At 40.7% G+C, this 12,169-nt stretch overlaps 1 protein-coding gene across 2 annotated transcripts; it reads left to right on the top strand.

Annotated features, from left to right (window-relative positions):
- The first annotated feature begins 4,143 nt into the window (after positions 1–4,143).
- On the top strand, positions 4,144–12,169 carry CLTB (clathrin light chain B). Of its 2 annotated transcripts, XM_053462687.1 has the most exons (6): positions 4,144–4,484; positions 7,470–7,519; positions 8,841–8,958; positions 9,530–9,641; positions 11,043–11,096; positions 11,470–12,169. In XM_053462687.1, exons 1-6 carry the CDS (start codon positions 4,301–4,303, stop codon positions 11,639–11,641), a joined length of 690 nt encoding a protein of 229 aa, XP_053318662.1. In that variant the 5' UTR covers positions 4,144–4,300; the 3' UTR covers positions 11,642–12,169. The 2 variants fall into 2 exon arrangements, with proteins under 2 accessions (XP_053318662.1, XP_053318663.1); XM_053462688.1 differs by lacking the exon at positions 11,043–11,096 and having other exon boundaries at positions 4,145–4,484.

Below are 12,169 nucleotides of genomic sequence, written 5' to 3' on the forward strand. Positions count from 1 at the left end.
CTCTACTAATGATCTTGTGGTTGGTATTGAAAGCCACGTGTCAGTGTGTGCAGATGACACAAAATTAGGTAAGGTCTGAAGCAGGGGCGTCACTAGAAGCCTCGGGGCCCCGGTGCGAGAATCTGTTAAGGCCCCCCCCCAACCCAATCTACCCTCCTCTCACACCATCTACCCCCTCTCCCCCCCTTCTCAGGCTACATTTTTGGTTTTTGTTTTTATTTCCTTTTATTTGCCAACCTGCCTCCCCCAGTTATGCACATCTGCCCCAGGCTTGCCACTCTGCCCCCTGATATGCCTTTTAACCCCTATATGCCCCTCTGCCTCCAGAAATGCCTTATACCCCTATACGCCACTCTGGCATATAGGGGGTTAAAAGGCATTTCTGGCGACAGAGTGGCATAAAGGGGGTTAAAAGGCATATCATGGGGCACTCTGCCTCCTGAATGGGGACAGAGATGACACTGGGGAGCTGAATGGGGACAGGGGTGACACTGGGGAGCTGAACTTGTGAACACATCCAGACACAGAGATTTTTTTTGTTTATTCATTTACAAATAATAATTTAAAAAAGCATTATGTTGTTTGTCCCCCACGGACACACTTACATACACACACATACTGATTGTTTTTGCTTTTAAAAAATACAAAAAATATTATACAGTTTGTTCAAACAATAAATTAGTTTACTGACCTTCTACTTCTTCCACTTTGGGGCTTTTTCATCTTGTCCTCCGTCCTCTGGTAGCTGCACACTGTTCTCTCTGCTGACAGGATGTCACTGACATGATATCCGGTGCTCCAGCAGTCTGAGTACGAGGGGGCGGAGCTTTCACCCCTCACCCTGCTCTCAGTCTCATCATCACTAGGCGGCCATCAGATTGCTGGAAACGTAAATCTAAACGGCCGGTGCGTGCTGATGCCGCCGGCCAGTGCTACTTTAATCCTTTTTTTTATTTATTTAATATGCCGGATAGGCTTGCCATATTAAAAATAAATAAATAAAGTGTTATAGTAGCTCTGGCCGGCGGCATCAGCACGCAGCGGCCGTTTAGATTTACGTTTCCAGCAATCTGATGGCCGCCTAGTGATGGGAGCAGCGTGAGGGGTGAAAGGTCCGTGCGAGGGGGAGGAGCTTTTACCCCTCACGCTGCTCCCATCACTAGGCGGCCATCGCACATGGCCGCTGGGTGCTGATGCCGCCGGCCAGCGCTGCTTTAATACTTTCTTTTTTTAAAATTTAATATGGCAAGCCATATTAAATAAAAAAAAAAAATTAAAGTAGCACCGGCCGGCCGCATCGGCACGCAGTGGCCATTTAGATTAGATTTCGGCAATTGTCCCCCTGCCCAGCCCGCTCCTTCCAATCCCGCTCCGCCGGCCGCCGGGCCCACGTGAAATTTCCCGGTGGGCCAGTCTTGGGCCCCCCTGAGTGGCAGAACAACTCCAGGGCCCAGTCGCGACCCTGGTAGTTCGCCACTGGTCTGAAGTAGACATTAAATTGGAGGCAACCAAGTGGCAGGTGAGTTTTAATCCTGACAAATGCAAAGTTATGCATTTTGGGAAAATAAATGTGTAAATTATACCTTAAATGGGGTTGCGCTGGAAAAATCATTAACTTGGGAAACGTTGTAGACAGTAAACTTGGCAATAGTGTTCAATATCAGGCAGATGCTACAAGGACAGTATGATATTGGCTTGTATAAAAAGAGGTATTGATTCACAGGAAATATATAATTTTGTCATTGTAAGACCCCACCTTGAACATGCAGTGCAAGTCTTGGTGCCTGTTCTTAAAAAACAAGCATTATAGCTCTTGAACAAATGCAAAGGCGGCTACAAAGCTAATAAGAGGAATGGAACATTAAGAAGTTACATTTGTTTACTTTACAAAAAAGGCATTTTAGATATGATAGTATCATACAAATACATACAGTGACAATACTAGCCGCTCTCTGATGGCCTGATCATTAATAGGACTGTGCAAGGCTCGAAGAAATGAATATTCACTTAATTCAGTGAAAAGGGTTCTTCACAGTAAGTTCTTTTTGCCTTCTTCAAGTTCAACAGCAAAGTTGAACTTGATGGACTTGTCTTTTTTTAACCTAAAATACTTGCAATGGGGCATGTAGATAGTAATACCTTATGCTTTTAAGTGATTGCATTAGGCTGCGGTGAGCTGTGTTGATGGAGAGATGAGACGACTACCTGAGCCCGACATGTTGATGTCTAGGACTCCTATTATTGCCCATACATCTGAATATGTTCCCTGCACACTAATGCCCACAGATGAGGATTGCATCTGTTGTGAAATTGATAGCGTCGTGCAGGAGTCCTGTAACCGTGAGACACAGTGAGAATTGTTTAGAGACAAGTGTCTAGTGTTACTGTTCAGTTGTGCTTGAATTTTCATGAGACTCCATCCCTGAGCAGAGAGCCTGCTATAGACAACAGGTAATAGTTGTATCTGGGTAGAGTTTATTGAAAATGGCAGACACCCTTTTTTTAGCATTTTCGTTACAAAGCTATGACCCCCAGACACTTTGACTTTGGTATGTTTATATATGCTTGTTAGTGTAGACATGTATCCTCAACAATGTCCTCTTTCCGTCTGCTTTTAGTTAGGCATGGTTCTTTGTTAGCTATGTATGTTTTGCCTTTTTATTCACATGATGCTTATGCGTAAGTATCAAACTATAGTTACATTAATTTCATTGTACCTATTCAACCCTTATGGACAGCGGTTTTTAATGTACACTATATGGACAAAAGTATCGGGACACCTGACCATTACATCAACAAGGACTTTTATGGCATTGCATTCTAAATATAAAAACATTAATTTGTAGTTGGTCCCCCCATTTGCAGTAGATTTTGGAGTGTTTCTGTAGATTTGTGACCATTTATCCGGTAGAGCATTTGCGAGGTCAGGCACTGATGTTGGATGAGAAGGTCTGGCTCGCATTCTCTTTTCCTGTTCATCCAAAAGGTGTTTGATGGGGTTGAGGTCAGGGCTCTGTGTGGGCCAGTCAAGGTCTTCCACACCAAACTCAACTACAGGCATACCCTACTACTAATATCTAATGTAACAAAAATGACACTATATTTTTCTCTATAGGGCCATAGCAAGTACTCAAGTACTAGGAGCACAAAAACCATATAATGTTTAAAGCCATTTAAGTTATTTCTTACTACCATTCAACCCTCTAAATATCTATGTGGACTCTATTTCACTAGTTTGTCCACTATGCCATGCCTCATCTTTATTGTACCCTGTATGAGTTTATATATATTATTTTTTTAATGGAAGCACACTTTAAATTATACAAAATGTTAGAATCCCAACTCCAGCTGGTCTCCATCTTTATAAAAAATAAAAAACCAGATATTAGCAAAGGATTACAACTTGGTCCAAATAACTTTAGCAGCTCTCTTCCCACTCTCAAGGAACAAATTGAACTCCCTGTCTCAGTTCAAGGGGCTATTTAATTCCTTCCCCAATGAAATAGTAAATGCAGGTGAGTAAAATTGAGGAGTATTGGAAGCCCAGGACTAGATTTATCACCAGCAGGATGTCAGCCGCATGTAAACTGTACAGCGGCTATCCTACTCAATGAGTGGAAACTATAATACTAGAGTAAAGGAATACACAGGGGTAGCTTGTATTCTTATATGAATTCTAAAGCGATTTGGCACATGCACCTGCCTCTTGTCAATGAGTTTCATTGCCTGCATCGGTGCTGGTGGGTGCAGGAGCAGCACCTGCCTCGTGTCAGAGTTTCTTTTCCTGATTTGATGCTGGTAGGTGCAGGTACAGCACCTATCTCGAGTCGTGTCAATGAGTTCCATTGCCTGCATTGGTGCAGTGCAGGTGCAGCACCTGCCTCGTGTCGATGAGTTCCATTGCCTGCATTGGTGCAGGAGCAGTACCTGCCTCGTGTCAATGAGTTCCATTGCTTGCATCGGTGCAGATGCTGCACCTGCCTCGTGTCGATGAGTTCCACTTCCTGCATTGATGCTGGTGGGTGCAGAAACAGCACCTGCCTCGTGTCAATGAATTTCTTTTCCTGCATTGATGTTGGTGGGTGCAGGAGCAGCACCTGCTGGTGAACTGTGGGTATGACAGCTCTGATGTCACTCCACTGATCCTCCCTCTGATGTGGAGCGGTAAGAGTCACAGGGCTGGGTGCTGCTCCTGGGAATGGTTTGCTTCTCGCAGTAAAGATCTCATTTGATCCCTAGATCCTCTGATCGAGAGATCACTCCAGCGCTGGCAAGCCTTTTGTATTAAAGGGAAACGAACATGTCGGACGATTTTGGCTTCTTCTCCTCTTCGGAGAGCGGGGCTGCGGTGGAAACAGAAGAGGACCCAGCCGCTGCTTTCTTGGCCCAGCAAGAGAGCGAAATCGCTGGCATAGAGAATGACGAAGGTTTTGGAGCGGTGCTGGTGGGCGGCCAAGATTTCTCGATGGACCAGCCAGAAATTGGTAAGCCGCAAGGTGAAAGGGTATCGCCCGATTTGGCGAGCGGCGCATTGTACTCCCTACAACACTAGTGAGTGCGAGTACGCGCTAGTCCGCAGAGCTTACTCTCACTAGTGTGTAGGCAGGTTTCCAAGGTCACACAGTGCGCCTTATATGTGCACTACAGCCTGGTGCACATATCTGCTAAACACTCACAGTTCCAATTTCTAAAACTGCAGACTCTGGTTTAGGATGAAGGCATATGATTTTCTTAATCTGATTAGATGACATTTAGTGATCCGGTCCCTTGGTGGGTCATTGGCCTCTGTTTGTTGTAAAAGGCCACGTTATTAAGGTTGATAGAGAATGTTTCAGGCTGTGTGTTGGTCTAGTTTAATTCACTCTTGTTGCTCCTGATTTTGAGTGATGGCTGCTGTTGGTTTTACTGCAAAGCCGTTTATGAGTTGTGTAACAATTTACTGTCCCTGAGTGCTGGTGACCAACCCTAAACATCAGATTACCCGGCCTTGTTTTATTACGATATTGTAATAAAAAACAATGGAGGTATTTTGCAACTGTGTACTCAGCTATTGCCATGTAATCTGTGTGTATGTATGTATGTATGTATATATATATATATATATATATATATATATATATATATATATATATATATATATATATATATATATATATTATAAAATAAAAATATAAATTTCAAATAGGGATGCATCTTTCCTTTTGAAATGGAATGAAATTACAGAATGGATCATTTGATACAAAGAAAATAGGGGAATCACAAAATATAGTTACATTTTATATTAATGATTTTCTCTTTTTGGCTGTACTGAATGTTAACTGGTAGAATATACGTGTATTAATCATTAATTATATATTAGCTATTAAATATACTTCCATGGGTGGTTCCTTGAACACTTTACTCAGTGGACAATGTCAGCAGATTAGATAGCGGCTACAAAAGCCCAAGGAATCAGATTTGACCCAACTCCAACTCTACTTGTATATGAATATTATATTAAAGCTCATATGTAAATGTTAAGTAACTACCTTGTTTCTGATGTAACAGCCAACCTACTGTAGAAATTATATCATTGGAGAGGCTGGAAAAGAAAGTCTGACCATAGGTTTCTCGTAAACCCAAGACTAATTTACTAAAATGAAAAACATGCCACAGCAAGCGCTGTATAGATTTAGGCTCCCCTCGCTGATGTCCCCTAGGCATCACAGGTCTGATGCTGATCAGCCCCTTACAATGCAGTTGTAATCCACCAAGAACATTTGCAAAACAAATGGACCCCCAGGCTTTTGCGGGGATTGAACAATAGAGCTGCGGTAATTATCACAAAGCTCAACAGCAGAGATAATTTCACAGTTTTCAGAGCTCCAAATCCATATTCTTTTCTTGTGCAAAATCTTCTAGCTCAATAAATGTAATCTATGAATCTCATCTTTTGTGAAGAGAAGAATGAAGGTCAGATGGGCAACTTATTCCCAAATGATCTATCAAACAGCTAGCACGCTTACATGATTCTGTCTCTGAGAATACTAGGAAAAAAACATGTGAATAAGAACCGATTAACTCACATTCAGCGTATTCAAGAGTTAGAGAGTCACCTGCTTAAAATATGAATGTTCAAAAAAAACTATGGTTCTCAAAAACATAACTGGAACTTTATGCTTGATGATTGATGCACAATATGTAGACTTTTGGCCCATGGCAATCCAGTTAGGGTTGACCAGGTGTTGGCGATCAGCTGGTGACTAACTAGTCCCATTGGGTAGATTTGTGTAGGCTGCCAGCACCAAAATACGCTGAACAGTGATGGTATTCCATAGGTTGTCCCTATCATGTTTACATTTGTGTGAATGTAAAGATTACATACGACAACAGTACCTATACAAGGAAAGCATTATATAATGTTAAGGGGCGGGATATTATTGCATTTTACAATTCCTTAGAACTTCTAAGCTTGTTCTGCTTTGTACTGATAGCATCTGTAGTATATATAATATATGATATAGTGTGTATATATAGGAGTGCTTAAAGGCAATCCATGAAGTGGAAAGCAAACTGTGATATGACTGAACAGGGAGAGGCCAGTAGACGCAACTCAAGGAAGCATGTTTGTGTTTCATATAATTAAGGGAGGATCCTCTGTGTAGCACTTTTTGCTCTTTTTGTATTTTTTTCATGCTGCAGCTGTCTGAATATAAATGACAAAGGAGCATTCGTTATACTTTTACCTATTCAAAATGTTAAGTCCCACATACCAAATCAGAATTCCCTTGTCTTCTTGTTCTATTTATTGATAGCGTACCAGTTTATTCCGTACTGCTATTACACAGTTGCATAGTTACATAGGCTGAAAAAATACATGTGTCCATCAAGTTCAGCCTTTCCTATATCTGTTCATTTGTTGCTGTTGATCCAAAAGAATTACGGTTTGAGGGCGTGAAAATTATACGTAGTGTTAACAGTGGGAATAACATAGATACGTTGATACAGAAGGAGAAGAGTATACAGCTTTTCCAAGGATACAGTATTTGAGGAGGTTAAGGGGGAATCAGACAGAAAACGATGGGCTTTTGGCTGAGGGTGGTTTGATTGTAGCAAGAGGGCGTGGAGAAGTCAATGGTGTGGAGATCTCAAGGGTAGGAGAATGGACATTTTCCTTCATAATGTAGATTGAGAGTATTGGGAGGTTAGATTGTATTCTTCACAGAGTAGTTGGACTTTAGTGAATGATTTGAGTAAAAAGTATGGGAGGTTCTCGCAGAACGAGGTTGGGGATTTCAGAGAATATGTTCAGAACAGAAAAATCCTGAAGATATGAATGCAAGAAAGTCATATTAAGAGAGAAGCAAGTTGTGGAAAGAACAAAAAGGTGGTTAGGAGAGTGGAGATACGATCACAGATATTACTAGCACAGTGATGTCAAGGAGTCTTGTTCACCATTTATTCAGAATTACACTGTTTTGATTTTGCAGTGGGATTTGATGACCTGGTCACCACCCCAGTGAATGGAGACATATATGAGGTAAGAGTGGACGTGTCGTTTGTATTAGACATAAAGAGTGCTTTTATAAATGGATTAGAGGCGACAATTTTGCGTTGTAGTATTTTGACCAGTATTGAAAAACATAAACCCTTAAATCAAGATTGCCACTTGTATGTATGACTATATAATCTGCGAGGATATAACCCTGAAATTGAGAGACAATTAATGTAGTATTGCTTTGTTTAATTCTTTCTTATTTTTTTCTTTATTTTATTTGGGAGTAATGTTTGATCTTGCATTTGTTTCATTCCTTATTTTTGTATTACATCCTACTCTCAATTAATATTTTTATATATTTTTTATATATTTAATGACGGGTGAAAAAACTGTAAAAGTCATACCATCAAAAATATATTTTTTGTATTTTACATAATTTTGGCTTTCTAATGTATAATATTTAGTGTATTTTATTTGCTAAAATATTTATTTTATGTACACACTGCCGTTTTGGGATATTTAGAGGCATTAACTGGCCCCCCCACTTGACAGCATGGAATTTCCACCTGACTTTTTGGTAGCTAAGAATGAGCGAATGAGCGAGAACTTTTGAGCTCACTGTGTGATTCAAGGAACCGGTATTGGGAATGGGTGTTGCTTGGGACAAAACAAATAAGGTGTGGAGTTGTCACTCTAGCATTTAGACTCTGCCCAGTAAACATCAGTCTGTAAGGACTGTGTTGCATTGTGGGAAATAAGCTAGGAGAAAAATATCTGGATTTTCTTTTAAATTATCTGTAATTATATTAAAAACAAAACTACTTGAATACATATGTGTTTAAATTCAGTCAATTCAATCAGATCTTTGGTCTTTAAAGAAGAGTTCATTCTTTTTCTCGGTAATGATCCTAATATTCACTTCATTTTGCAGCAAACTGTGGCATAAAATGCAGACAGCGCAATAAAACAAATAGGTAATCCATTTTAGATGACACTGTGGTATTGTAAACCTTACTTCTCACAGAGTTTAGTGTAATGAATGTAGTCTATTGTTTTTGAGATAGTCTGCTATTCTTAGCAGGGATCAATAATAATTTTCCAAATTAGCTACGGTGACCCAGTTTCTGAACAATCAATGATCCAGCAATGGATGTTCACTTGTTATTTTCTGAGTCAGTTAATTGTACCTAAAGTAGAAAGGGTTTACCTTGTTCTCTAAGGTAAGTTCTTCATTTTCTCAGTAAGTTAACATTTGCTTTCTACAGATTTTATTGGAATAACGTTGTTCTCATGTTGTTTTCTCCAAGTCAATGGAAACAACAAGTCTATAAAATACTAATGTATTCTACATTTGTTATATTAGGATGTTGCTGGTCTTGGTGATGGTTATGTAGCAATAGCTCAGGCTGACCGACTGACCCAGGAGCCTGAAAGCCTCCGAAAATGGAGAGAGGAACAGAAAACACGTCTAGAGGAACTTGGTAAGATACAAGGTGGAGAATGAATGAAGAGGGATTAAAGTGCATAAAGCTTCTGTCTTCTCCTGGTTCTATATGGCCATGTAGTTATATTAAAATGTCTGAGACCATCAAGTACGTTGGTAAAGTTTGTCTATTCACAGCTGGTCCTTTATAACAAAAGGATAGTCCACCTTGGCTTTGAGATGTAAGATGTGAAAATGTGTCCACACATATCTCCTGCAAGCCAAATAGCTGGGGGGGGGGCAATATATATGGGCAATTCTGCAAAATCCATTCATGCATTTGCAAAGGGCACCTACCGGTGCTTACAAAAAAGGTGTCACAAGATGCCATTATGGACGTATCAATACGTCCTGATTTTTTTTGCAGCGGCCTGTTTGGGATATTTACATTTATAAGAAATATAATTTACAGATTAGTATTCAAGTAAGTCTTAAGGTGAATTTTTGCAAAAAGTATTGATCTAAATATATTTGCTTGATAATGAGGGTACCAAGTTCCAACTTACTTCTGTGGTACTATCTTGGAGAACAAACAGTTATGATTTACACCTTTCCTCTGTTCCTCACAGATGCAGCTTCTAAGGTGACAGAACAGGAGTGGCGAGAAAAAGCCAAGAAGGACTTAGAGGAGTGGTATCAAAGGCAGAGCGAGCAGATAGAAAAAAATAAAATTTCTAACAGGTATGTAATGCTTTCTGTGCTGTACACAGAAAATATCCTAATACAGGATTGGAAGAACTGATAAAGTTGCATGGTATCTTTAAATTATTGACAGATGATTCCTTCTTGTAATTTAAAATCACCAAATCTATTTAGAAAATCCTGCAGTTACACCAGGCATGGATTCGGGGCTACCTTGGCAGTTCTTGCCCTGTCAAGTTTTTTTTTTTTTTTTTTTACTTCAGTCTGTGAAGAGATGCAGGCGGTGGCGTAACTAGAAACCACAGGGCCCCGGTGTGGAAATTGCCCCAGGGCCCCCAACTTCATTAAGCTACGTACCCCTTAGTGCCATCTTTGGCTCACAAACCAGCTTGCCTGTGCCATCTTTGGCCCACAATCAGTTCCCAAACGGCTTGTCTGCGTCATCTTTGTCCCCAAACAGCTTTTCAGTGCCCCCAAACTGCCTGTGCCATCAGTGCCTCCAAACAGTTTCTGTGCCGCCATTGTTCTCAAACAACGTGCCTGTGCCCCTGCCCACACCACTTACCTTCAGGAGTGGTGTGTGTCTCCTCCTCCATGCTGTGTGGAGACTGATCCAGCATGCAGGAAGTGGATATGATGTTACTTCCTGCATGCTGGATCAGTCAGCCACAGCATGCAGGGAGAGAGTATGAAAGATCATCTGATCGGATGATCTCTACACTCTCCATGCTGTCAGCTGCAGGTATTACTATACCTAGCCTCTTTAAAGGCAACGGACAAATGGGACAATTGGTTGCAGGGGCGGCCCGGCCCCTAGAGTGGAAGGCTGGGTTGCAGTTGCTACCATGATTGTTACACCACTAGATGCGTGATTTTCTGGACACTTACAGAAATCAAATGTATAGCTGTAATCTCTCATTTAAGGGGTATAGCTGCATAGCAGAACCTTATGGGTAGGGTTAGTTATATTATACTCATGGAGATTTTTTTCCTCTGTAGTGGCACAACACTTGTGCTACTCCTCAGTGCGGACTTACCATGGGGCAACAATTTTTAGATCCCAATTTAGTTGGCCTCATACACATTTGCAATAAGTAGGTCCTTATGTCATCAGTGGCTGTACAATGTGCGATATCATGAAATGGATGACAGTGACTGAATTAAAAGTGAATAATATGGTTCGCAATACAGTTAAAGATAATAGGGGCATTTCATTTGTAGACCCTACCATACTGTGAAAGGAAATAATGTCTCTGACATTTCTACTAACATTAATGCTGTTTACTTACTGCAAAGTCTGTTTCTATGTTTCTGTCTCACTGGATTTCCCAATATCCTATTAACATGTCACTTTCCTGTTCCACTTGTCCTCTCTCTCTCTCTCTCTCTCTCTCTCTCTCTCTCTCTCTCTCCCCCCTCTTTTCTACGCTTCTACCCCAGGATTACGGACAAAGCATTTTACCAACAGCCTAACGCTGAGGTCATTGGTTATGTGTATGTTGACTTTATCCAGTTCATTGTTGTCTGTGATGGTTTTGTCTCCGTTGCAACCTGTGTTCCTTAAATGCACACTGATAAGTTTTTACTCTAGTAAAACAGGCGAAGGATTAATACAAATAATAGTTTTAATAACATGTTGTTATTATGAGTAATGATAAAATTATACTCCCTGTCAATTAAATATTCTTGTAAACCTAGTTTTAAAAAATGGTTTGTTTTGTCTTTCAAATATGATTGGATAGCCCCTATTGGAGCACAATTCTTGTGGCAGTATGAATATCAAAGTAAAAATTATGCTAAACCTATTAGGGAAAGGGAAAGACTGATACGTCTTTATGTTGACTTACTCGACATTTCTTTGTCGTAGAGCATCTGACGAGGCCCTAGTGCCTGAGACAAAGGATGAGGAAACTGGGACTGAATGGGAGAGAGTCGCCCGACTCTGTGATTTCAACCCCAAGAACAGCAAGCAGTCGAAAGATGTATCTCGTCTGCGATCCGTACTCATCTCCCTGAAACAAACACCCTTAACCCGCTAACCTCTCTCTCCCTCTGTCTCTCTGAACCTCGCTTCACCTCCTCGCATCACATTATACCAAAGAAATCATCCCAAGAAGGTTGGGCATATGATGCTTTCCACTGGAATAGGCCTATAAACCCTACATTTACACCCAAGTAATGAATGGAAAACATCTTTAAAAAAACAAAAACAAATGTCCCTTTGAGTTGTGTATTTTATGCCCTTACACTCTGAGAAAGGAACATGTAATTATGGCTTTACAGAAGGTTTGTTGACATATCTATTTATTGTCTCGAGTGCCTGGCTTTAATGGTTGCCTGCTTTATATCGAGCGTGACGATTTATTTGGAAGGTGATTGCATCACCAGACTGGCCGTTCAAACAGATATTTACTAATCTATCCGCAGGTGCTGCACATTATAGCTATTGGCAGCAAACACACTTACTGACGCAAATAAATAAATAAAAAGTTACCACCTATTGCTACTTAACAAGGAGAACATCGTTTTTGGAGCCGACCGTTCCGATTGTTTGGCTCATAGAGAAA

Source organism: Spea bombifrons, chromosome 4 (assembly GCF_027358695.1).
Source record: "Spea bombifrons isolate aSpeBom1 chromosome 4, aSpeBom1.2.pri, whole genome shotgun sequence".
NCBI classification, from domain to species: Eukaryota; Metazoa; Chordata; class Amphibia; order Anura; family Pelobatidae; genus Spea; species Spea bombifrons.